Source organism: Nannobrachium achirus (assembly GCF_963921795.1).
Source record: "Nannobrachium achirus genome assembly, chromosome: 3".
NCBI lineage: Eukaryota > Metazoa > Chordata > Actinopteri > Myctophiformes > Myctophidae > Nannobrachium > Nannobrachium achirus.
In genome coordinates, this window is record NC_137812.1 from 30,901,881 (window position 1) to 30,927,640 (window position 25,760).

The 25,760-nt window shown below is 42.5% G+C and overlaps 2 protein-coding genes across 2 annotated transcripts; both read left to right on the plus strand.

The window, feature by feature from the left end:
- Window positions 1-1,803: 1,803 nt before the first annotated feature.
- grap2b (GRB2 related adaptor protein 2b) lies at window positions 1,804-7,619 on the plus strand (the record flags this gene model as incomplete). Its single annotated transcript, XM_080721570.1, has 6 exons — window positions 1,804-1,881; window positions 2,790-2,881; window positions 4,954-5,073; window positions 5,951-6,119; window positions 6,325-6,387; window positions 7,342-7,619. 6 exons carry the CDS (start codon window positions 1,804-1,806, stop codon window positions 7,525-7,527), a joined length of 708 nt encoding a protein of 235 aa, XP_080577696.1. The 3' UTR covers window positions 7,528-7,619.
- A 4,891-nt stretch (window positions 7,620-12,510) lies between these two features.
- Window positions 12,511-24,356, plus strand: fam83fb (family with sequence similarity 83 member Fb; the record flags this gene model as incomplete). Its single annotated transcript, XM_080722514.1, has 5 exons — window positions 12,511-12,987; window positions 19,871-20,038; window positions 21,995-22,116; window positions 22,969-23,732; window positions 24,310-24,356. 5 exons carry the CDS (start codon window positions 12,511-12,513, stop codon window positions 24,354-24,356), a joined length of 1,578 nt encoding a protein of 525 aa, XP_080578640.1.
- Window positions 24,357-25,760: the final 1,404 nt, after the last annotated feature.

Sequence of the window (25,760 nt, forward strand, 5' to 3'; positions counted from 1 at the left end):
ATTCTATAAATAGAAATGTGCATGATTGATTTCCGGGGGGTGCAGTACTATGACGTCAGAGTATGACGTCAGAGTACTATGATGTCAGAGTGTGACGTCAGAGTACTGTAGTCTAGACAGACGGCGGACAGACATTTGCTAAATGAATACTGGTAGTTAGATAATACAGAAACATTTAACTCCTGTTAAATTCCAGCCCTAAGTTAATGGAAGCATTAACTTCATGTTGTTGCCAGATTAACACTGCCTAAATTTAAAAGTCTGTTCTTTCCGCGCGCCCTGACGGTCCCTTCTTGCCCTTAATTTAGTTTATCTACTCACCTTTTTAATAGTCCGATCCATTTTAAAGATGACTTATAAACAATTATTGTGCTTTTGAAAAGAGCAAAATGTATTAGGCCAACCCCTTTGTGTTCGATCTTCAGGTGGTTACACAAAAGCATGTATTTGAGCTGGCACACATCTCACTTTTTTTTTACTGGTGTGGTATTTTAAGTGGTGTGCTGGGAAATGAGTCATTTCAACCAAATAACTTCATACAATAAGGATAATTTCCTGCTAGCATGCTCAATACAGTATGTTCCCCTAATGCACCCACGTAAATCCATTTCAGTCCACTAATTCATGAGATAAATATCATTGAATAGCACAACCACATTGAGCTTTTTTTGCCAGGACACAGTCAAATCAATAATAGTCTGATTATATTTATTCTGACCAACAGCATAGGCGTAACAATTCTCAGCAAAATCATAGTTTTTTATTTAGCCTATTATTTTTTCTAGTTACAAAGATTCCAGGGTGAAATTCGCTAGCCTAAGATGAATCACCAGATATATTTAGGCCCTATACTTTTACTATAGAAAATAGGTTAAAAAATCTCTAGCACACTCACAAAGTGTGGGAGTGTGTGTGTGTGTGTGTGTGTGTGTGTGTGTGTGTGTGTGTGTGTGTGTGTGTGTGTGTGTGTGTGTGTGTGTGTGTGTGTGTGTGTGTGTGTGTGTGTGTGTGTGCGTGCGTGTGTGCGTGCGTGTGTGCGTGTGTGCGCGTGTGCAGAGTTTATAAGTTGTGCAGTAGCAGCAGCAGTTGCAGCAGGCCACCAGCACATCCTGTTAACTGGTTGCACCATTGCATCTCTTGTAGAGCTCTACCCCCTCAGTTAACTGCCTGAAAACAGGCTCAACAACAACACACAGGTGCGTGGTGAGTAGCACAATACTTCTGTCCATTACATACTTTAATATATGCTGATTTATTGATAAGACATAATACTATAATAATACTATATTCACTCATTCTGATACCAGTGCCGGTATCTAGTGTTAGAATCTAAGCTCTCATCCAAGTTTAACTGTTCAAAGGAACAAAGGGATTTCCGTGCCATTAGGATGTCATTTAGAAATGCATACAAATTCTAAAGCCAATCTGTTCCTGCTACAGTAGTGAGTGTGCCAGAACAAGCACACGCTTGTTCCATGACGGTGAATGGAGGTAATCTCCAAAATCTTATCTACAGTAGCCTATTAGGCGTCACCCATGAAAGATGAGGACTTGTTACGCTGACTGATACAGTGTGATGCAACAGCATGTGAAATAAAATAACTGAAAGGGTCTCTTCAAAGTGTTTTTGTACTTGACACAGTGTGTCAGAAGTTTGTTGTGTTGTGTGTGATGAAATGTATCTGCTATAAAGCTGTTGATGTTTTCTACTTCTCACTCTGGCTCTTGTCCCCCCCGCCCCCTCTCTGTCTCTCTCTCTGTCGCTCCTATTTCCCGTTCCTCTTCTCTCTCAGTCTTTGTGCCATGGAGGCAACAACCAAGTATGAATTTGTCGCCACAGCTGATGATGAGCTGAGCTTTAGAAAGGGAGACCTGTTAAAGGTATGGACACACACACACTTTTTGGCATCATTGCAAATATGGTATATCTGGTTTTGAATGCAAGACATTTACAACTATTACAAGATTTATATGACAATATTATACTCAGGTATATGTCGCTACTTGCTGCTTCCTCCTCTCATTATGTCAAGTGTGCAACTCCACTCCACTATCAATCCAAATTGATAGATTTACTACCAGTGTTCTGATGGGCCTCGTGTGCCAAATGTTGCTGCTAATGTTATACTGGGTGTGTAAATTTTGTTTAAAAATGAATAAAAAAACACTGTAATTTGTCATGACAGTTTACGCTCGCAGCCTGAGCACGCTCGCAGCCCAGGATCCGGCACCTATTCATTGACATATTAAGCACTGCACGCACACACCCCCACCCCCACCCACACACACACACACAGTACCCCATATGCCTAAAGTTTTGCCATTTTGTACTACAGTATTTTGAAAAAACGTTTTAAATAGTTCAAATAGCCGGCCTATAGCAACATGTTGTGAGCTTGTAGATCGGCTCTTTCACATATTTTAAAATGTTTTTTTCGAAATAGTAAAAAATGCCTAAAACGCTTAGGCATAACGGGTAAGGTGGTGCACAAGAAGTAATTTAAGTAATTATTATCATTATAGGAAAAAATAAACGGTCATTGTTGTTTAGATATGAACTACTGTAGTATACTGTAAATATCAGAATTTGTCCTGCAAAACAAATAAAGGGGAACTTCAATTTAAAACACTCCTGGGATCATTTTAACGTCAGCTCAGACTTTTATGTGTATACTTTGCTTGATATTTAGATATGTGATATTCATTTGAATATCAAATATTCAAATGTCAAAACAAAGAAAGAATGAGTCCTTGAGACCCCAAGTAATTTAAAATGCCTCTCTCCTCAGGTCCTGGGAACTAATGATGACTGGTACAAAGCAGAGCTTGCCGGGGAAGAGGGCTACGTCCCCAAAAACTACATTGACTTGCATCTTCCCAGGTAAACACAGGGGCGTCACAGGGGGGGAGAGTGGGACTGAGTTACTAGGGGGGGGGGGCATAATTATTCTATACTTTAGCTACTGAAAAGTCGTGAAAACATGCAAATCGGGAGTTTACTGGAGACTATCGGGACCAAACTTCCGGGTTTAACAGCAGACATACAAGCTCACGTCGCATCGCAGATGCAACCCGTTGTGAGCTTGTAAATCGGCGCCGGAAGCTCGGTGCAGACGTCTGCGCAATGCACTATGGGGCGTTGGAAACTCGTGGATATGTATTTTTTTAAGCGAACATTTGTAACTCAAATTTTGCTTCTGGGGGGTCCCTGGAACTAAATATTTTGAGATGGGGGTCCGTGGCCAAATACATATAATTTTGGGGGTCCTTAAAAGGATTTGAAATATTCAAAGACTTGCACAAATTTTCACAATTTTTCAAAAATGGCAGATCTACAAGCTCGCTGTGAGCTTGAATATCTGCTATTTTTCGATAGTAAAGCACAAAATAATACTTAATAATGCATTCCCAGTCTAAATGGGTTAAACCCTGTCACCCTATGAAGAACATTCACAGGGGGGGCCGCAATGAATCCTTGTACCCAGGGCTCAGAATTTGGTGCGACACTCACACCCATGATTGTAGTACAGAGAGATATAATGAACCAAGAGTGAAGAGCATTTTCACTCCGGTTACTTGGAATAAGCAAGCATAAAATTGCTTTCCTAAGCAGATTTTCTGAATGTGAGGCTTAAAAAAAACAACCTTATGTGACAAACTCTGCTGTTGCATAGATCAGCTGTTTTGGACAGCTACAGCTACACAATCCTGTTGTGCCTTAACCCTTACAGCAGGACACAAAACAAAACAGCATTGTCAGATTTCAGTAAGTTTTTCGTTTTATCTAATTCATGCAGCAGTGCATTATGCTACTGTACAAGCAAGATCAACAATGAAAACGCTCCTTTATAAGACAAGAAAAATGGATAGATGGAATAACAGTCCATGTATTGACCAAAGTAAAGAACTTTAAGTGCTGTGGTGGAAAAAATGTTTTACTTAAATAAAAGTATCAATACTGCAATGCAGAAATACTCTATTACAAGTAAAAGCTTGGAATTCATAATGTAATTGAGTAAGAGCACAAAAGTATTGGTATCAAAATGTACTTCAAGTACCAAAAGTACTGAGCTTGATCTGCTGTTTTCAAATAGCATAGGGCAACTTTGATGATAGAGGGGGGCACTGTATTTCCACACTCACTCCCTCCGAGGGGCCACATTGCATAGGTATTGTTGCTGTCGACAGAAACCTCTTATCTCCATATTTGAACGTAACTTATTTCGTAAATTGATGTCCCACTCCATCATTCTACTGTCACAAATAAGTAGCTAATTGCCTGGGCCACAGGGTAGTGGTCTAGGCACCTAGGCTGGTAATCCAGCCCTTGCAGCATCGCAGGTTCGAGTCCTGATTGTGACGACCTTTGCAGCGTGTCACACCCCCATCTCTCTCCCTGTTTCCTGTCAGCCTACAGTACACCTATCAATAAAGGCAGAAAAAGCACAAAAACATAATAATAATAAGTAGCAAAAAATAGACAGTCTACAAGTGCTAAACGTGTCGCAATGCGGCGTGTTCTTTATTTAGTTATACTTACAATATGTAAACTGTATGAACTTTATTACTAATAAGTTGGACATAAAAAGTACTAGTACTAGTACTAGTCTAGCCATCAAAAACTACTAATATGGACTGAAGACTTCCTGAAGAGGTCCTGTTTTGCATGTTTGGAATTAATATATCAGTATTCCGATATTGACCTGTGGGCCGCATTAAGTGAAGGTGGGGGCGGCATGTGGCCCCCAGGCCGCCAGTTGCTCATGTATGGCGTAGGTATAAAACAGGGCTAAAGTGGTTAATGTATGTTTTATAATATTATAATGTGTATCTGCAAAGTAACTAGTAACTAAAGTTTTCAAATAATTGCAGTGAGTAAAAGTACAATATTTGGATCGGAGATGTAGTGGAGTAGAAGTAAACGTATTGGAAATCACTGCCATTGTGTTGCAGTTGGTACCAGGAGGATGCCAGTCGGAACGATGCTCAAGAAAGGTTGTTACACCAGCCTCCGGGGGCCTTTCTCATTCGGGGCAGCCAGAGCTCACCTGGAGACTTCTCCATCTCCGTCAGGTAGGGTGTGTTGTGTGTGTGTGTGTGCGTGTGTGCGCGTGTGTGTGTGTGTGCGTGCGTGTGTGACGTTTGTGCGTGGGTCCAATGTACCATAGAAGGGAGTGCCAGTGTTGGTAAGTGACAGTCTGGTGAGCTATTTCCTCTCTCTCTCACCTTTCTCTCACCTCCATCTGACTGTACTAATGAACTGTTCTCTGCATGCAAATCCCTACCACCCACCACTGCTTTCCTGCATGCGACTGTTACTTCTCCTAGGCCTCTCAGATAGGGCTGGGCAATTAACCGTAAATATTCTCACGTAGGTTAATCGAATAATCGAGAAGCACTTTTTATTAATATATATTTTGTAGTATTTCTTATGTATCGATGGAAAAAAACATGCTGATCGATTTCTTTATAATTGACTAAACGATTAGTCTGATTAACCACTTAACCCTGTTTTATATTTTGTTGTAATGGTGGTGGTGTACAACAATGATTTAAATCTACAAGCTCGCAATGTCGCATCGCAATGATGTGTTGTGAGCTTATAGTTCTGCTATTTTCTCTATTTCGTTAAATAATCGTTCATTAATCGTAATCAAGGCAAAGGTTTGAAATAATGGTGATAATGATTTGAAGTCATATCAACCAGCCCTAGTCTCAGACACCCCTCCCCCCCCCCCCCCCCCCCGTCAACCGTCAATTTCACCACAAGTCGTGTTGCATTGTATGCTTGCAGATCTGCTATTTTTGCTCCTGCTATTTTTGCTATTTCTGAACACGTTTGACATTTTTGGGTTTGCCTACAATGTCCACATTAGGGACACCTAGTTTAATGTGGTTAAGAGGGTTGCTCCAGTTTTGAACTAGTCGTCATGTTCTAATTCTATTGCAGGCATGAGGGAGATGTGCAACACTTCAAGGTTATGCGGACCAGCAGGGGGCAGTATCACCTGTGGACAGAGAAATTCCCCTCTCTCAATCAGCTGGTGGATTACTACAAGGCTAACTCTGTCTCCAAACACACCAGGCTCCTCCTTCTGGATATGGAGGATGAACAACAGGTGATTGCTGTGCACAGAGTTTCTATATCATAGTATATAATTTTTTGTCACCAAGCAACACCATTGTGCGATGGAGTATACATTACGTTTAAGATTCCCAGGTGAATGCCTCAGTTTCTCCTGATATTGACGAGTCGAGTAGGCTGCTGATTTGGGATATGTGACATCACTGACCTTGATGGGTGCTGTGTGTGTGTTCTGACAGGCACCCAGAGGCAACCTACCGCCCGTCCCGGTCTCTCGTCCCGCACAGGCTCAGCCACCACAGGTATGTTAAATTATTTAAATCAATGGTCTCAATAAATACAGGTATATGTTTAAAATATTGAAAGTATCCACAACCTTCCAACGTCCCATCATGCATTGCGCAGAAGGTGTGCGGCAGCTTCCGGCGCCGCAGGTGAGTGTGATCTACAAGCTCACAACGGTTGCATCTGTGACACGACGTGAGCTTGTATGTCAGCTGTTCTCCAGAAGTGTCCCACAGATAATGCTACAGTAAATTCTTGCGGAAACAGGTGGATAGTAACTGTCATCTGTCTTGTGTGCAGGGGCGTCACAATGGGGGGAAAAGTGGGAGTTACCATGGCCCAGGGTGGAGGGGCCTCAATTATTTTATACTTTAGCTATTGAAAAATAGCAGATACACAAGCTCATAGCTGCGGGACTCGGTGCCGTGCTGTGAGCTTGTATATCTGTTAATTTTTTTACGTCATGAAAATGTGTACAAATCTTTGAATATATTTATTTTTTAAGCGAACATTTGTAACTCAAATTTTGCTTCTGGGGGGTCCCTGGAACTATATTTTGAGATGGGGGTCTGTGGCCAAATACATATAATTTGGGGGTCCTTCATATGAAAAAGTCTGAGCACCACTGACATAGAAACATAGGTATTTCAAAAAAGGATTTGAAATATTCAAAGACTTGCACAGAAGACTTACAAAAATAGCAGATCCACAAGATCGCAGCGCGGCACTCAGTGCCGTGCTGTGAGCTTGTATATCTGCTATTTTTCAATAGTTAAAGCACAAAATAATTGTGGGGAGCCCGCAGGAAATCCTTGTACCCAGGGCCCAGAATTTGGTACGACACCCCTGTGTGCCACTTGCTAAAAACCTGTACATTGGCTATTTGCGGATGACACGTCATACACAAAAGAACTTCACTCACTGTCACTCCTGTGTGTGTGTGTGTGTGTTGCTCCTTCCTTCCTCTCCAGCCCAAAGCTCCGTCCATGCAGCAGGTGAAAGCTCTGTACACCTTCAGTGCTGAGGAGAAAGACGAGCTGGACTTTATCGCTGGGGACATTATTGAAGTTGTAGAGCGTTCCGATCCATCCTGGTGGAGAGGGAGGTTGCGCGGAAAAACTGGCCTTTTCCCTTCCAACTACACCACGCCTGTTTAACAGAACACACACAAGCATACCACTTTGATTATATACATACAAAATACATTTTATATATATATATATATATATAGCCTACGTATATATAAATATTTTTTAAATCTGGTTGGGGATATTTTTTTTGAAATATCTTTTACAGTGTAATTGTACAATGTAAAATATAGGCTACTGATTTGTATGTAAGCAAGCAGACATGTAAGGGCACATTTCCTAATAATAACTCAATTGAAAAAGAAACCTGCACACTCTGCTTAAATGACTGAATTTTATTGACAACGTTTCGAGCACTAGCTCTTCATCATGGTCAAACTCAAAAGTTTGACAGGCATTGACACTAAGGCTTGCCCACCTGCCCCCGGCAGGTAAATAAAACTTTCGGGCAGGTGAAGTTTGCTTTCAGGTGGCCCGACAGGGCAAGTGCTCATTTGAGAGGGGACGAAACCGTCTATAAACACAACACCAGATATCTGTCTAAGCACCTGAACATGGTCAGCGTGCTCCATTTTCTGTGTGAAACCACAGACATATTCAATCATAGCTATGTAGGTATAGTAGCCTAGTGTATGAAATTCTTTATCGCACAGCCCCAGAAAGTAAAGAAATAAGTGTTAAATTGAGCGGTAATTAAAATCTTACCAATCATTTTACAATGGACAATTTACTTTTTGGGCAAGTGGGCATGACCTTTGAGCAAGTAGAACACCTGTACTTGCCCGACGGGAAGTGCCTCTGAGAACTTAGTATCAACCCGTTTGACCATGATGAAGAGTTATGTTCGAAACATAGAATTCAGTCATTTGGAGCAGAGTGTTCGAGTTTCTATTTCAATTGTGCTATTTTTCACCCAGCACCTTATTTAAGAGATGGGCATATTTTTTCTATTTTTTACGAATAATAACTCAACCAGATAAATCCGGTACACCTTACCTTCTCTATTCCTTTTTCTGTGGAATTAATAGACCTCTGACTCACAAGATAGACTATAGAAGTGACAACATTGACACGTCGTTGTGTATCATGTTGTCAGTGAATTGTGAATTCTATCTTGTCATTCATGTGTTGTGTTGGTTTATGTATTATGTGTTGTGATTTTGTCTCATGATGGCTGCTTGGTGCAAAAAGAATTCCCGCAAGGACAAATAAAGCATGTATATCTATGTCATCATAGGTCACCAGCCAGGTAATTTTTTGCACTGTGCAGAGCAGTGCACGGTCAGGGACCACATGCAATACCTTCACGGACCACCAGTGGTCCACAGAACACCTGTCAAAAACCCATGCATTAATTGTGGTAGCCTACTTTTTAAATGATTGTAGTTTATGTTCTTGGCTCATTAAAATAAGTGTCCCCCCAAAAAAGTGATGAAATGCAATGCTGAAACTAGGCATATGCCTTGCTATTTTGTAAAATGCATAACGTCATTGTGTACGTTAATTAAAGCCCTTATTAAAGCTTCATCATTCAAGACTGTCGCGCTGCGATCTTGTAGAAAAATTGCGACAATTTGTGCAAGTCTTTGAATATTTTTGACCCGATTCTATAAATGTCTTCTAAATCCTTCTAAGGTTTTTGAAAACGCATGTTTCTATGTGAGTGGTTCTCAAACTTTTTCATGTCAAGGACCCCCAAAATTACATGTAGTTGGGTGTGGACCCCCAGAAGCAAATATTTGTTGGCTTAAAAATTATATATATTCAAAGATCACGTTCTACAAGCTTGCAGCGTGGCACTCGGTGCCTGCCAATTAGAAGTCAATGTCGAAATGGCAGCATGTCGGAATGGAGAGTGCCCATGTCTTATGTTATAGACCACATGAGACTCAATATAGACTAAAGCTGCATTCACACTACAGATATATAGTTGAACGTTTTGCTTGGTAATTCAATGTAATCTCAATGGAAACCAGCTTTAAAGATACAGGCCATCCTGAGAACGAAGCTTTGAAAGCTTTAACCCTCTAAGGCCCAAATATAGAAATACTTGAAATAAAAAATTGAAAAAAATCAGATGGTGTTGTAGGAGTCCTAATCACAGGAAAATGTAATGTTTTTTTCAAAAAAATGTTTTTGTAAGGTTTTATAGCCATAAATCATAAATCATAAATCATGCTCTAATTTACATATGGGGGATATTTTTCACAATAATAACATATGTACATGTTCTAGACATTCTAATGATCACCAAAAAAAATAGTAAAGGCATTTTACTTATGTTTTTGTGAGGAATAGCTTCCATGAAAAAGTGAGATGTTGTTCGTCAAAACTCTGGAATGTCAGCGGGTGTGGCGGGTGTGAATGTCAGCCCCTGTGGGGGGTATTTATATGCAAATATTGTGGCCAATGGCATTGTAATACTAAACAATAGAATCCAATGGTGATGTTTAGGTGGTAGGGGGAGCTAAAATAAAATGATTTAAACCTTTTTTTGGATAAAATACAAACGTTGTAATATTACAACAGTGGGCCTTAGAGGTTAAAGCTGGTTTCCATTGAGATTACATTGAATTACCAAGCTAAACGTTCAACTATATATCTGTAGTGTGAATGAGGCATAACACAATATGTCCATCCATAGGCTATATGGGCATTCCAAGCTATGGGCTTAATATTGATTACATCAGGGATCTCCATATACGGGCAGGTCAGCTACAGACATTGAGGCATTTGTAAATGAATTCTGTATTGGCCATATATGGAGCGTACATATTGGGCATTAACAAATATGTGTCAACAATGTGATGTCACAACATGTCAGCTTACTGACTCACTCACTGACAGTCAGGATCTGCCGGGTTTCATAGCAAATGCTCCCTACGGTCGTAATTATGTATACTGTCGGTTATACTGCACGTCATGTAGGGCAGGCCTACATATTATATGGCCTAGGCCTAAGGCTGTTAGTCTATGGCATTGAATGGGTATTTTGTTCAGTGTCACTATAAGGCAGAGGAGACAAACCCCCTAAAAAAGCAGGCATGAAGTGGATAGTATGAAGGATGAGTTGTGTCAAGGGTCATGTGCCATATAGTGTGCTGCTTGATAGCTTTGTTGTTGAGGTCTCAGAGGCTGGGGGGATATTTTGGAGGAAGGGTTCTCGTCCTTGAACTCATGCTTATGTAGAACAGAGCAGCAACAGAATGTGCTTTGAGATTACAGATGACAAGAGCCTTTTTCTGGGCAGCGTTTATGAATGTCATGTGTGTTTGATTTACAGTAAATTGAGTTTATTGTCCAGAGTGAGGGCTGTGCAGCCTGTGCTGCCTGCGAGTGACAATGAACAGTTCCTTTGTCTTTGTGACATTCAGCAGGTAGCTGTGGGAGATGGTGTTCTGATAGACTAGAACAGACTTTTATTGTCATTAAGCAGCTCAAGAATGGCAGTATCATAATGCGATGGAAGTGCAACTATAGTTCAAGGACATGAATCAGAGTATCACAATATAGGCCTATCACACATACTGTAGGCCTACTTAGCCTTGAAATCAATTAACATTTTACACATCTGATTTGGTTGATTTCACACATAGGCCTACTTATAAAGGAATAAAAAGAATAATATTCTGCACTAATCTGGGTTACTGCATTGAAAGGAGTAGTTCACTCCCAAAATTACTTTTTTTCTTCTTCTATTGATTACTCACGCCATGGAGACTTGAGTTCAATAGGTCTACTATTTTTAGTTTTTCGTTGCATTCCTAAGACAAAAAGTTTATTACAATAAATGTACCCCCATTGATCCGGATGGCGGACCAAATGCACCATCCAGAATCAATGGGGATGAATTTAGATGAAATCTCCATGGCGTGAGTAAACAATAGCCTACCGTGATTTATCCCAATTCTGCAGACTAGTGCAAGGTGGTTTTAAGTTGGCCCTAGCCTAATAGTCTAGTAGCCAGAATGTGAACCAAGACATTTTGAGTACCCTAAAGTTTTATGTTAGAAATGTTGAGTATGGGTCCCCAGCATGTAAAAACCACCGGATGCTAACTTGTATATGTTGAGCAATTTTCATAATCAGCCGCTAAAGTTGGTGTCCCATTAACTTTACATTACAGGAAAAATAAGCAAAAAATTAATCTGCTTTAAGTAGCATATGAGGGGTCTAACTAGGGGTATTTCATGATTCTGAATCCATTGCAAGCATCCGTTTTGCATGAAAAACATTCCTTGGGCTAAAACGGACCCCAGAAACATGTGAAAAGTGATGATTCGGCACTTTTCATCACTAAACCAAGGCCGATTTTTCGCCAAGGAATGATTTTCGTGCAAAACGGATGCTTGCAATGGATTCAGAATCATGAAATACCCCTAGTTAGACCCCTCATATGCTACTTAAAGCAGATTAATTTTTTGCTTATTTTTCCTGTAATGTAAAGTTAATGGGACACCAACTTTAGTGGCTGATTATGAAAATTGCTCAACATATACAAGTTAGCATCCGGTGGTTTTTATATGCTGGGGACCCATACTCAACATTTCTAACATAAAACTTTAGGGTACTCAAAATGTCCGGGTCTACAATGGGGCTCTATGGGCTGGCTACTAGACTATAATATTATAATCAGAGAATAAGGGAATGTGGTGACATATAGCATAGACACACACACACACACACACACACACCATGTGTGGGATTTTCTTTTAGAACAGACAACATTTTTTGTAAGGCTAAATCTAGCTCTTTCGGAACCTCTCCCTCCGCTATACTGTAGCTCCTCAGCCTCAGAGTTACATGCCCAAATGAGATTTTTCCCAAACAAGCAGAGAACTTGTACCAACAGTGTTGTACAAATCACTGCTCCGCCTCCGCCCCACTCCTTCAAGACAGGTAAAGAAAGAAACGTCCCGTCCTCACTACACGTCACGCTTAGCCTACTTTTCTCTTGTAAATGAAAGTGACAGTTAGTTGAGCAGTTGTCAATGTCATAGGTCGTTTATCGGTATTCCCGTGTGGGGTGCCACCGCCGCCGCTGTTCCAGCCATGGCCGACTCGCAGCTGATGTGTTTGGACGACGACCACATCAACGCCAAGGTCCCGGAGTCTAAACCAGAGTTTTACTACAGCGAGGAGCACCGCGTCGCCCTGGAGGAGCTGCTCAGGAACGGGGACGGCGCCTTTAAAACGCTGCTCAGGGAAGACAAGGTGACAGACTTTCTGTCCGCCCGTGAGCTCAAGTTGATAAGAAGTGTCTTCCAGGAATACAAGGCGGAACGTGACGACGCCAAAGCAGCGCCTACAGAAACCTCAGAAGCCAACAGTGTCAAAGCGGATTCTGGGCTCCATTCTACTTACTGGCCGCAGCTTTCGGACACCGAGGTGCCACTCCTGGACAACGGGTGGCCAAGCGGCGGCTTCTTCAAAGGGGTGACTCGAGTGGCAGTGCACACACACCCACCTAAGGACAATGGACCTCACGTCAAAGAGGTTGTGCGTCGCCTCATACAAGAGGCCAACAAGGTGAGCTTGTGTGGTTAGTGTGGTGAGAGGTGTGTGGTGCTGAGAAGCGTGCCCGCGCGCCGCGCGCGTCACAGACAGGGCCCGGGTAGGCAACTTTAGGCAGGAGGCACAGGTGCTGAGGTGCCAACATTGGCACAGGGGAGGAGGGTGATCACTGGCAGAAGTGTGAGAGAGAGTTTTTTATTTTTTTATTTTTCCTTTTAAAAATATTGAAAACAAATCTGTTAAATTAAGTCCCCTCACATCTATATGCTAATTCATGCACATAATTATGCATTCATTCAAACTCTGAACTCTGACAGGGGAGGGAGTCTGGGAGATAGGTGGGTTATTGAGTCTAATGTCCTCCAGAAGGAAAAAAAAATAAAGGTTTAAATGTGGACAATCAAAATATGTTGGAAATATGTAATATAAGTTACTTTATAATTAAAGTAACTTATGTTGATATCGCACATTGACTAAGAAAATAAAAACATTAACTGAATATGTAAGACACACTCCACCGCTCCATCAACATGTGACCACAGGAATGATCGTAAGTTACCTAGCCTTGGATCAAGACTATCTTACGTAGTCTTTCATATCTATCTATCTATCTTTTTTTTTTTTTTTTTTAGATATTGTTTTTCCGTTTTTTGCCTTTATTTATAGGTGTACAGTAGGCTGACAGGAAATGGGGAGGTGACACGCAGCAAAGGTCATCAGGAGCAGGACTCGAACCTGCCACGCTGCAACGGCTTACCAGCCTAGGTGCCTGGACCACTGCCCTGTGGCCCAGGCCGTTCATATCTATCTATGATATGATACGAAAGCAAAAGTCAGACCCAACCCAATGAACCTTGTCCTCACACACCACTTATATTGTCTTTGAAGAATTATCACTTGAATAAGGCACAGCAGTAAACTGAAAGTGTGAGTGTGTGTGCGTGTGTGTGTGTGTGTGTGTGTGTGTGTGTGTGTGTGGGGGGGGGAATTGTTGAAATATGTAGGAATTATCTGCTTTGTCAATTTTAGTTGCCCATAGTAACATTTAGTTTGTAGACCGGACTCCCTGCTGACTCAGGACTAGCTGAGTCATTTGTTCCTTCTATTCACAACATGCACGCTGTGGCAGCTAGGATCTTTTTGGCTCCCCCAGCCTCCCTCTGTGCAAACAAGGTCATGTAGGAAGGCACAGCTTTTAGGATATGGGATCATGCCAATTACAGATGTTTTGCAGTTGATTTTGTGTTCTCTCGTCTTTTGTTGTCTGTTAGATTTAGCTCCATGGCATTTTTAAAATCACATTTTAAAATCACATCACATCTTTCTCTCCCCTTGTCCTTCGGTCCTGTTTTTCCACCATCTCAGTTTCCTTCCATCTGTCAAGTCATCTCATTTTCCATTCTTCCAATCCACACTCATCTCTCAGCCTCTCCATGCTTGCCTCTCCTCTGCTTTTGGTAGGGGAAAGTCCAGCTCAACATGTGTCATAATCTGGCAAACAGGATCACTGGCAGTCAGGAGGCAACCCTCATTGATGTATGAATAGCAACCAGGATATTTACACAGTAAAATCCTCGTTGTTAATTACGGGTCCATTTGGTTACATTTGTACTCTCTCCAGAGTTACACATGGATAAATGAACACTGAGGATATCACTACCCGGTGAGATTTCTGATATTAATAACTATAGCTGGGTGATATTGGGAAATAATGAAATATGAGAATAATTTAGCTTTTTACCCCTTTTTCTCCACAATTTAGTCATCATGCCAATTGATTCCTCCCCACACATTTTCTTTTTCACTGCTGTTGTATCCTACTGACTCACCTGCCTGCTCCTCCCACCCAACACTCCCTGCTGACTGGTGCCACCCTAGCTCTGGTCCATAGCGTTAGTGGAGTTATGGACCAGAGCTAGTGCCGCCCCAGCCCAGCAATTCTTCATATTTGCCTCTATACATTTCCCTTACACTACGGCCCTTGATCTTCATGTAACATACTGTAGATGCAAAAATACACACACACAAACAAACTCACAGGTGGCCGAGATCGCAGTACCAGTTCAGCCCCGCAGTTAGCTATGCTGATTGGTCAGCTTAACTGACTGTACAGTATAAACCCTAGGGAAAATAAAGGCTGGATATTTGATAAATACGCAATGTTGTGTAAAGATCACATTGCTGCCTTTCTTCTACCTGCTGTTGTTCATGGCTGCAAGGTATTCCCACATTGCTGACACAACGAACACACAAGGAAATATGAAAGTCAGTTTGTGTGCGTGGCACCATGGCAAAATGCCATAAGCTTTCAGGGTAATTGATTCGCAGAATTTCACACGTACACATGCATCCAAGCACACACACATCAATGACCAGTTGGACCACAAGCTACCTACTATGGTGTTCTGTCTTACAACACAGATATACAACACAGTTGTACAACTCTGGGTAGTGTTTGGTTTATTTTGCACTGTACTGTAGTTCTGTATTTCCTTTAAGTGTAGCAGTGATTTGTGACAGTGTGCTACTGTTTACAGGTCAGGGCCTGCGTCTGCTCCACGTTACATTCTTCTCCAGTGACACACTGGTGGGGAAGCTGAGAGACTGATTCTGTGAGACAAGAGCATTTGTTAAAAAGTTAAGAGTCATGTTTTCCATGAGCACTCTGCCCTGAAAAATCCTCAGTGGTGATTTAACTGCTTGTTGATAATCAGATTCAGGTGTCATAGAAGCAACAGCAGTAATACATGAAACACAGAATAGGTAGAGAGATAAGAATGTTAATACCAATGTTCTCCCCGTGTCTCCTAGGGTAGGTACCCTCGCAAAAAACATGCAGTAATCCTGGTCTCTAAACTGCCTCTCCCTGGCCAGCCGGGGCGCCTGATGGAGGGGAAAGAAACTGGTTGGAATAGCGTGTTCCTTCCACGCGCTACGTCCAGCCGGGGAATCTCTCCCCTGTCAGTTGAAAAAAGAAGCGGCTTGGACTACTCATGCATAGAAGGAAGCATGAGGTCAGTCCGTTGCTCCCCACTGGCAGAGGGAGTGTAGCGCCCAGGATTACACTAGATAATTTGCACCGTGTGAAAATGGGTTGCAAAATCGTGGGATAAAAAAAATAATAATAATAATTGCGACCATAGGTCGCATTTACTACCAAAACCTCCACAGGCTGTCCGTGGGTCAGTCAGTGAGTCAGTCACACTTTTTCCCTGCTCATATCTCCGCAACCGTTGACCCGATCCATGCCAGATTTTGCACACACACTCCTTGACTGCCAAACTACAACCTCCAAGGACCCCCGGAGCCCCAGGGACCCCCAGGTTCCTGGGGGACCCCCAGATGTAAAAAATGACCAAATGTGGTCACACGTCACACGTCACACTTTTTCCCTGCTCATATATCTGCAACCGTTGACCCGATCCATGCCAGATTTTGCACACACACTCCTTGCCTGCCAAACTACAACCTCCAAGGACCCCCGGAGCCCCTGGGGGACCCCCAGATGTAAAAAATGACCAAATGTGCAAAAATGACCACCCCAACGGGGCTGCTCACTGGGAATTCTCGGGGACCACCGACTCCTGGTGCTCCAGAACGGATGCAAAAGTGGTGGCGCCCCCAGTGGAGGACCCCCTGCCACTGCAGCGCACATAAAATGCCGTAACTCGGGCTAGGAGCGTCCGGGAGAGCCGGGGCCGGTACCTATTCGTCCGCCAAGGCAACGCGGAGACCCCACCCCTCATTTCTCACATGGCCCTATTCTAGCGCCACCTTCAGGCCGATTTTTACAACACATTTTTGGACACTGCTCCTACAGTTTTTGCCCGAAAATCACAAATATCACTACACAGCATGTCTACACTCATGTTATCAACATGGATCAGGAAGATTTTGGAAAAACAAATTTTTGCCCTATTTGTGGAGATAAGCCACCTACGGTCGCTTATCTCCCGATTAGGGAGTCTTACTGGTAATTGCGACCGTCAGGTCGCATTTACTACCAAAACCTCCACCGGCTGTCCGTCAGTGAGTCAATCCGTCACACTTTTGCCCTGCTCATATCTCCACAACCGTTGCCCCCATCCATGCCAAATTTTGCACACACACTCCTTACCTGCCAAACTACAACCTCCAAGGACCCCCGCAGCTCCAGGGACCCCCAAGTGTAAAAAACTACCAAATGTGCAAAAATGACCACCTCAACGGGGCTGCTCACGGGGAATTCCCGGGGACCACCCACTCCTGGTGCTCCAGAACGGATGCAAAAGTGGTGATGCCCCCAGTGGAGGACCCCCTCCACTGCAGCTCACATAAAATGCCGTAACTCGGGCTAGGAGCGTCCGGGAGACCTGACGGTCGCTTATCTCCCGATTAGGGAGTCTTACTGGTAATAAATGATTTAATAAATTGACTTTTGAGTCTGACACTAGACATGGAGGTCTGACTGAGTTACCATATGTATATTCTATTAATAAATGGGGAGCATATTTGCTCCTCATCCCCACTAGCACTAGGAATGAGAGGGGATCACCACGATAAAGCCCGACGTCATCCTCATCCTGCCCTCCACAACCAACTCCAACTAGCCTTCCTCGCCAGCTTACTCAGTTTGTTGGCATCTTTTTGTTTTGTTCTCCCCCTCCCCCCTCACACACACACACACACACACACACACACACACACACACACACACACACACACACACACACACACACACACACACACACACACACCAAAGAATAGGTCCTAGGACACTGGCTACAGATTGGTTACACACATTGAAGGACTGGAGCCTCACCAGTAAGCACAGCTGTGTTAAAGTTCCTTGTGCCTGGGCTGTTTTCCCTTAGCTGTTGTAACTAAGGTTCCCATTCAGCTTAGCTTCACTAGCTCCCACTATAGTTTCTTTGTTTGCTGGCTAAAGAAAGTAACCCAACCAAGTGCCCTTTACAAACAAAGTGCCAGTTCATTCCGCTTCAGGACCCTTGTGCTTTTTAAAGGAAAATACTATAAAGTTCTCAGTTGACATAAGCTCAGATTTATTTATTTATTATTTACACACACCCATAAAACACAGTTTTGTAGTATTTTATTTCTAGATTCTTTAGTTTTACTGTGTTTGATTATTTAGACAGGCTCAGTGCATAGGACAATGCATATTAATGGACATTACATATAAATGCAACGTAATATATGCCGGTTTAAGCAAAGATGCTAATTTACATCCGCAGTCCCCACACAAAACATAAAAACAAAACAGGCAAACAGCGGAATACATTACATTAGGAAACAAAGCATAAAAACATACATACAAGAACAGAGTACAAGGTGTAAAGTGCATCTATATAGTTTAGCAGCGTTTTTATAGGGCAATACAGATTCATAACTAAAGTAACTTGTGCGTAACACTAACACTAGCCGTTTACCAGGCATACCAAGCCTTCTCTTACTTGTCTTCTTAATTGGAATTTAAACTGAAGATGTCAGGTGTTCAGTTCAAATTGTAAAGGACCACTTAACCCACCCACTTTCTACTTATCTTCATATAATTGGTCCTAACTAATGCTCATTATAAAGCAGTATTTCTGTCCACTCTTTGTCTTAGGGGAGGGCTGTGGAGTGTGGACAGTTCCAAAACCTGTCTTTTGATTGACTGAAGACTTTATTAGATGTTTGCATAGGAAAAGGTACAGTTTCATGACAGTACAGTTCACTGGTTCACAAGGTCAGCTAAAAGGAGATCCAAGAAAGCCTTACAGCTTGTTTATATAGGAAACCTTTTTAATAACATTCAGTATAACATTGAATGACAGATAGACAGAACAAAGTACTGTGCATTGCAGAGGATATCATCAATAGAAAACAACAGTCGTAAAACAAAAGCTAAGAAAAAAAAAGTATTTACAGTAGAAAAGGGGGGGTAAGGGTGGGCTTTTGTCTTTTACCAATTTCAAGTAGCAGCCATAAGTGACACTTCAGACCGTTTTAAAGGAATTTAGGGATTTACACTCCTTATGGGCTTTCGGTAGGGCGTTCCACATTAGTGGTATAGCAGGAGAACGAATTTGATCCTTTTTTAGAGCCAAATCTGGCGTAAACGTGATCTGTGGAGCTGCCTCTGGTGTTGTAATTGTGAACATCTGACGATTTTGGTAGGCAGGTAGGCAGGTTTTTTTTATTCAAGAACAATGGCTTCTGTTTCAGCATTATTATAACTTTCCAGGAACAGAAAGGCTGTAGCTTGGATGATGTAATTGGTAGGATGGTTTCTCAACTGTCCATAGTCCACCAATGAGATGCAGAGTGAGTAGACGGAAATCTTATTATGAGCAAATTGTATATGACGATATGGTTGAAAAGGGGGAGGGCTCCTTTAGGGAACACACATTTTGTCATTGTGTGTGTGCGTGTGCGTGTGCGTGTGTGTGCGTGTGTGTGTGTGTGTGTGTGTGCGTGTGTGTGTGTGTGTGTGTGTGTGTGTGTGTGTGTGTGTGTGTGTGTGTGTGTGTGTGTGTGTGTGCTGTATTGTATGTGTGTAAGTAAGATTAGTTTCAGGTAGGCAAACCACATTCCTTTATGCATGTATTTTGCTATTGCCTCAACACATTCAACTAATAGACATGTTCATTATGTCTTTAGGGGGACTGCCCCATAGGTCAAACTCCCGTTGGGTCGAACAGCGTCGGCAGGTTAGATAATCACCCGCGTCACGGTTACTGAGGTTAGGTTTAGGGTTTGGGTTAGGTTTAGGCATACTGGCATAGTTTTACTGGGGTTAGGGTTAGGGTTAAGGTTAGGTTTTGGTGGTCGATCCAAAGGGTGTTTGACCTAATGACATGTTATGTCTTTAGTTATAATGATTCTATGGAAATTGTGAAACCTGTGTCTCTCCCAGGTGATTGCCATCGTGATGGACCTGCTGACAGATCTGCAGATCCTGCAGGACCTGATGGATGCGGCTTGCCGCCGCGCCGTGCCCGTCTACATCCTACTGGATCTGCAGGGCGTGCCACACTTCCTGGACATGTGCTCCAGGCTGCAGATCGGTGCCCAGCACCTTCGGGTAAGAGGCAGTGTTGACATTTCCGCTTATTAGTGTATAAGCGACTTCAGGATGTTTTATCTGTAAAGTTCGTAAAATATTGGTAGTTGCGGGTTGCAGTTTTTTGGGGCTTGTTTCTATTGGGACTTCCTGATGTTGTTTAATCCATTGGTTCTCAAATGTGTTCATGTCAAGGACTCTAGGGCTGTAACAGAATGTTCGAAGGTTCAGACCTTCCTTCGCTACGTTGCCAATCGAACCTTAATTAATGGGTCAGAACCTTGTTTTTTCCCCTGTGTGATTTTTTTTTGTACCAGGGACAGTGTGTCGCAACGCTTTGTGATGCGTTGTGAGCTTGTAGATCAGCTATTCTCAAATAGTCAGTGTAGGCTGTAAGGGTTCAAGTGGTAAAACTAGGCGCTTCTTTTGGGCTTTGATGCCTTTATCCAAAGCGGCTTTCATTACCATGAATATTTGTCAGTTGTAGTTTTAGCACCTTGTACTGTATGTCCAAAAACATTTTGCTCTTCAGAAAATGGAAAAGAATAACCTGTGTGCCATTTGATCAAATGTAGTTATTATTTAATGGCAAGCTCCTGTTTTTAGTGATCTTTTTAAATTAATTACTTTTCAAAAACAACTAAAATTGCAGAGCTACAATCTCACAACCTGCTGTGTGTTGTGAGCTTGTATGTTGGCTGTTTTTGCTACTTTTGCATGACACATACGATGAATTATAAAATAGGGCAGTAAATTATGAAATATGGAATGAATATTCTTCCCGACAGTGACAATTAGTTAGTTTTTTATAGTGTGGGTCAGTGGCGTAGACAGAATTGAACCGTCGACTAGGCCTGCGCCCAACTGGGTGGGCCCGGGTGCGCGAAATCCATGTTTTTCGGGTCGGATCGGGTCTTCTGGTGCGATTTGGGTCGTTTTTTTTGCATGATTAAATAATCAATTAATGCGTGGCGTCCACTAGTGATGCGCGGGTCATTCCAGCCGTGCAAAAACAGAATGGCATATTAGAGAAGAAGCCGGTAACATGACGGCATGAGATGCTTATTTTAATTGACAACACTCCTGTTAGTATAAGACTATACACACGGAGCACAACGCTAATGTATCACAGAGAGATATTGCAGACTGACCCAGTAGCCTAGTCACTGGTGCGAGAAAAGACCGAAATGTTTAATTGCACCGTCAACTTTTTATCAGAGCTCTGTAGCCTTACTGACGCTTCTCCCTCTCCCACAACAAAAACAGCCAAGCCAGCAGAAGGTAATTAACCAGTCTCACTCACCTATATTGCTGCTTTCAAACTCTGTGCATTGTTTTAAGTCCCAGGAGCATGGTTTTCATATCATAAATATGAACTTTAGATTAGTCAAAAGCTTGTGTCAGTATAATCCATGTGAATCCTGTATACATCTTGTAGGCTGCAACAACTCTTAACAAGTAGCCCAATACGCTGAAGCATTTCCTTTAACCTGTAACGGTGGATTTCAAAATAAGACCCTGCCGTAATATGATTATATAAGCGATTGGTTTTATTTGTAAGTCTACTTACAGGAAGTAAATGGACTAAATTAGAATTACATGACACTCTAGTCTAGACATGCTTGGCTGCGAGCAGGGAAGGACGCTTGGTGCACATTATATATCACTAGCGTCCACAACATGATGATGTTATGTTATTTTAGTTGTTGTAAGGATGCGACTATTATCAAAATGACTTAATATATTATAAAAAAAAATTAAAAAAATTAAAAATATATATAATTTCTTTTTTTTTTTTGATTTTTTTTTGGGTGGGCACAAAAACGAAATGGGTGGGCCTAGGCCTAGTCAGGCCCACCCATGGCTACGCCCCTGGTGTGGGTGCCTGAGGCAGGATCCAGCCCTTGAGATTCTGTCAAACAAACATGCAAAAAATATTTGGAACATCATAGTGATTGTAAATGTTTGTTCTTCCAGAACATCCGTGTCAGAACGCTTCTTGGAACTGGCCTTGGACTGTCCTTTGGTAGACTCCCTGGTTCAGTCTGTAATAAATATATGCTGGTTGATGGGGACAAGGTCATGTTTGGCTCCTACAGGTGAGAGATACTGTGTGTGTGTGTGTGTGTGTGTGTGTGTGTGTGTGTGTGTGTGTGTGTGTGTGTGTGTGTGTGCGCGCGCGTGCGTGCGTGCGTGCGTGCGTGCGTGCGTGCGTGCGTGCGTGCGTGCGTGCGTGCGTGCGTGCGTGCGTGAGCGTGTGCATGTGGTAAGAATATTTTACCCACAGTTATTTAGGTTTTTTTAGGCGAGATTTGCACGTCTCTTTTGCACTTGGATGACATCCACAGGTGAAAAACGACTTTCCTACCGAGATCCGGGCAGTTAAAAGATGGAGCAGCCTTTATTAAACCATAATAATAGTTTGCGTCTCCTGTGCACCTGGTTGTCTCGTTCTCTCGTAATTCTTTCAAATTTGCTACGATACACCAACTTTCCAACATCCAAATCAAATTCCTCTCAACATTATGTCCCGCCTCTCTATCCCGTTTAATTTAGAAATATGTTACGATACGGAAGTTAGATACTCTCAAAATGCTGTTTCATCTGGACTGTATTTAGGTCAACCTTCCTTTATAAAAGTGTTAAATTAACGTGATGAAGCAGTCTCTCCACATAAGTCATGTTCGTGCTCCGCACGCTGCTGCACGTTGTTTTCAATTCACATGTAACTACGCAAGAATGTTAAAACAGACGCCTAATCTCACAGCGAGCAGAGGACATTTCAATGACAAAAAGTAGAAAAGATTTTAATTTGGCACAAGGATCATTATTTTATTGGTTGCAGCATCACTGCATATTTGGAACTTTATCTTTGCTGTTATTTTAGCATGAGCTTGTTTCACATTCAGGTGTTTGTGTGTCTCTATGCACACCTTGTCTCCCCTCCACAGCTTCTCCTGGTGCACGTCTCGCATGGACCGGCACATGATCACCGTGATGACGGGGCAGGTGGTGGACTTTTACGACAGGGACTTCCGCGAGCTCTACGCCGTCTCGGACGAACTGGACCTCTACAAGGAGTTTCACGTCAACTCGCCCCCAAAGGTGACGCCCGGCACCGCTCAGTCCAAAGCGGCGCCTAAGCGCCCGCCTCTGCCCGCCACCACATCCCGCTTTCAGGTCAGCTTGGGAGACTCCAGGAAGGCTGGCGGCGGCCTCCAGGTGCCGGCGCACAAATACTACAACCCCAAATACTTCCTGGTGTTTGGAGACCCCCCGCGCCCGAGTAGGTCTTTACAGGGAACTATAAGCAGGAGAGAGGCGGCTCTAGCAGCGGGTGTTCCCGAAGACACACATCCGGAAAAGATGCGCGCGACCAGCAGCGAGAGAAGAACTGACACATTGACTCCGTTGCCTTCAGAAGGAGAGCTTCCGTTTGGCGCCATGGAACTGAGCGACGTCATCACAGATAAGAAGCTGCAGCTCACACTGAAGCAGAGATTCTCTAAGTGGAGGTCGTCTGGCAGGAACAGTCCAGCAGGTAGCCCATGCCCCACCCCCACGTCAACAGAGGCCAGTAGGATGGAGGTGGACGAGGACAGCGACGAGGTGATGGTGAAAGTGCCGAATGCTAAATGGAAAAGCAAGAAGTCATCTAAAATGGGCTCAAAGACCGACTCCCTGCAGACTGTCAACACTACACAGGACACTCAGAGTAAGTCACTGCTGAATGTCTTTGAGACCTTTCATTTCAGGGTATTGATTTCAGGGTTCATGTATTTGGCCGTAGACCCCCCAATCTGAAAAGGTTTTCTGCCAGGGACCCCTCAGAGGAGAACATTTGTGTTTGGATCTTTTTAATTAATTTAGAATATTTTTTACACTTTTAATATATATATATTTTTTTTTATGTAAAAAAATAGTAGATGTACAGGCTCGCAACAGAGGTTGCGAGCTTGGAGGTGCTGTGAACTTGTATAATGCAATTTCTTTACATTAAAACCACTGTTAGAACTATTGTTTTAAACCAAGTTCTTTGTACTGAGCTCTGCCGTGTCTGCGCACAGCCAAACACACACATACTGTAGGTGCCGCTTGACAGCGCAGTTATGGTTGCCGCTCTGAGAAAAAGTATGCTATTGCAACATTGTGTATGAAATGTGTGAGCTATATGTAGAGTTTTGGAGTGAAGCACTTGATTGTTTACTTTTTCCCCTCATTGGACCCCCTCCCCCTCATCACCAGTCTCTATGGTAAATACATTAATCTTGTCGTTTCTCTTTTTGTCACAGGTGTAAAGAGTGGGAAGAAAAAGAAATCAGGTTGTAAACAGTCCTGAGCCAAACACCTGGAGATGTGGTCCAACCGGTTTCAAATTACAGCATGGAGCAGGGTACAGTATTCTGAGGAATAAAGAATAAAAGGTTTTCCTTGAAACTTACATAACCTTTTAAATTGTGCAATATTGTAAATACTTCAGGTGATAGTGACAAACAAAACTGCTGCTACTAAGAAAGCAGTTGTTTTCTGTGAGGTGAATGTAACATTCCAAGTGTTGGAATGTAAATGCTCTGGAATTTGTTTGATGACAAGGTCTAATGGCAAGTCGATAACCAATGTAGAGGTGAGATGACTGTTCATTTTTCTCAATAAAAGGGTCAAATCAAAAAGGTTGCATTTTCAAAGCATGATGAAGGATTTGTTGGTTATTTTTAAAGAAAGAAAAAGAAAAACTTTTGTAAATACAAAAAACACCATTATCATGACTGAACAACATACAAGCCAGTGGTACTCCCACTTTATGGGAATACTAAAATGTCCAGTGCTTTAACTACTTCAATCCCAGCATCCATATTGGCCAGGTGGAGCATTGGTCAAAAATAGCAGATCTACAAGCATTGTGAGCTTGTACATCTGCTATTTTTGGAGAGAGAAATGTTGTAGAGGAGGGTGTAGGGGGTCCAAGTACAGAGGCAACTCTGGTACAACTTACTAACTCTAGATAGACTAGAGGGTTTAAGTGGTTATCAATCAAAATGCAGTAATTTCCCAATATCACACACTTTCAAGGACTGTATCAAGAACTCTGTCAATCTGAACAATCAAATCAAACTCAAGCTTTTTTAAATGGATTTATTTGTCAAAGAAGCCTGTTTCTTCACATCTGGGTGTAAGACAGAGTTGGTGTGGATCATCCTTTCAGGATTGCTCAGCTGAATGAGTTACCAGAAGCATGAATGTGAGTATAGTGCCACCCAGTGGTGATCCATAGTTTTACATGCACACTATAATAATTGAATGCATTTGAATGACCTTTGCATTTTATTGAGTGAGCTATTAAGCTGCACAGAGGAGGAAGCTGTAAGTGTAGCATTTATAGCCTTGCCCTCTCTCTCTCTCTCTCTCTCTCTCTCTCTCTCTCTCTCTCTCTCTCTCTCTCTCTCTCTCTCTCTCTCTCTCTCTCTCTGGGTGTGTTGTCAACAACTGTAACCTCAAAGAGGAACTGTTGGTGTGCCGGTAAGTGTGACGGGGGAGGTGTGGCGCAACACCGAAACAGGAAGTCAGAAATAGCAGGAAGAGGCCCTGGCACGCTATGACAAACAGTACAGTCACTCCACTGATGCTCACCAGAATTGATCATATATTACATACATTATTACCGTACCACTGACTACTTCTTTAGATGCGTTATTACTGCATTTGAGATTTAAGCCGCAATAACTTAAACTTACTGTAACATACA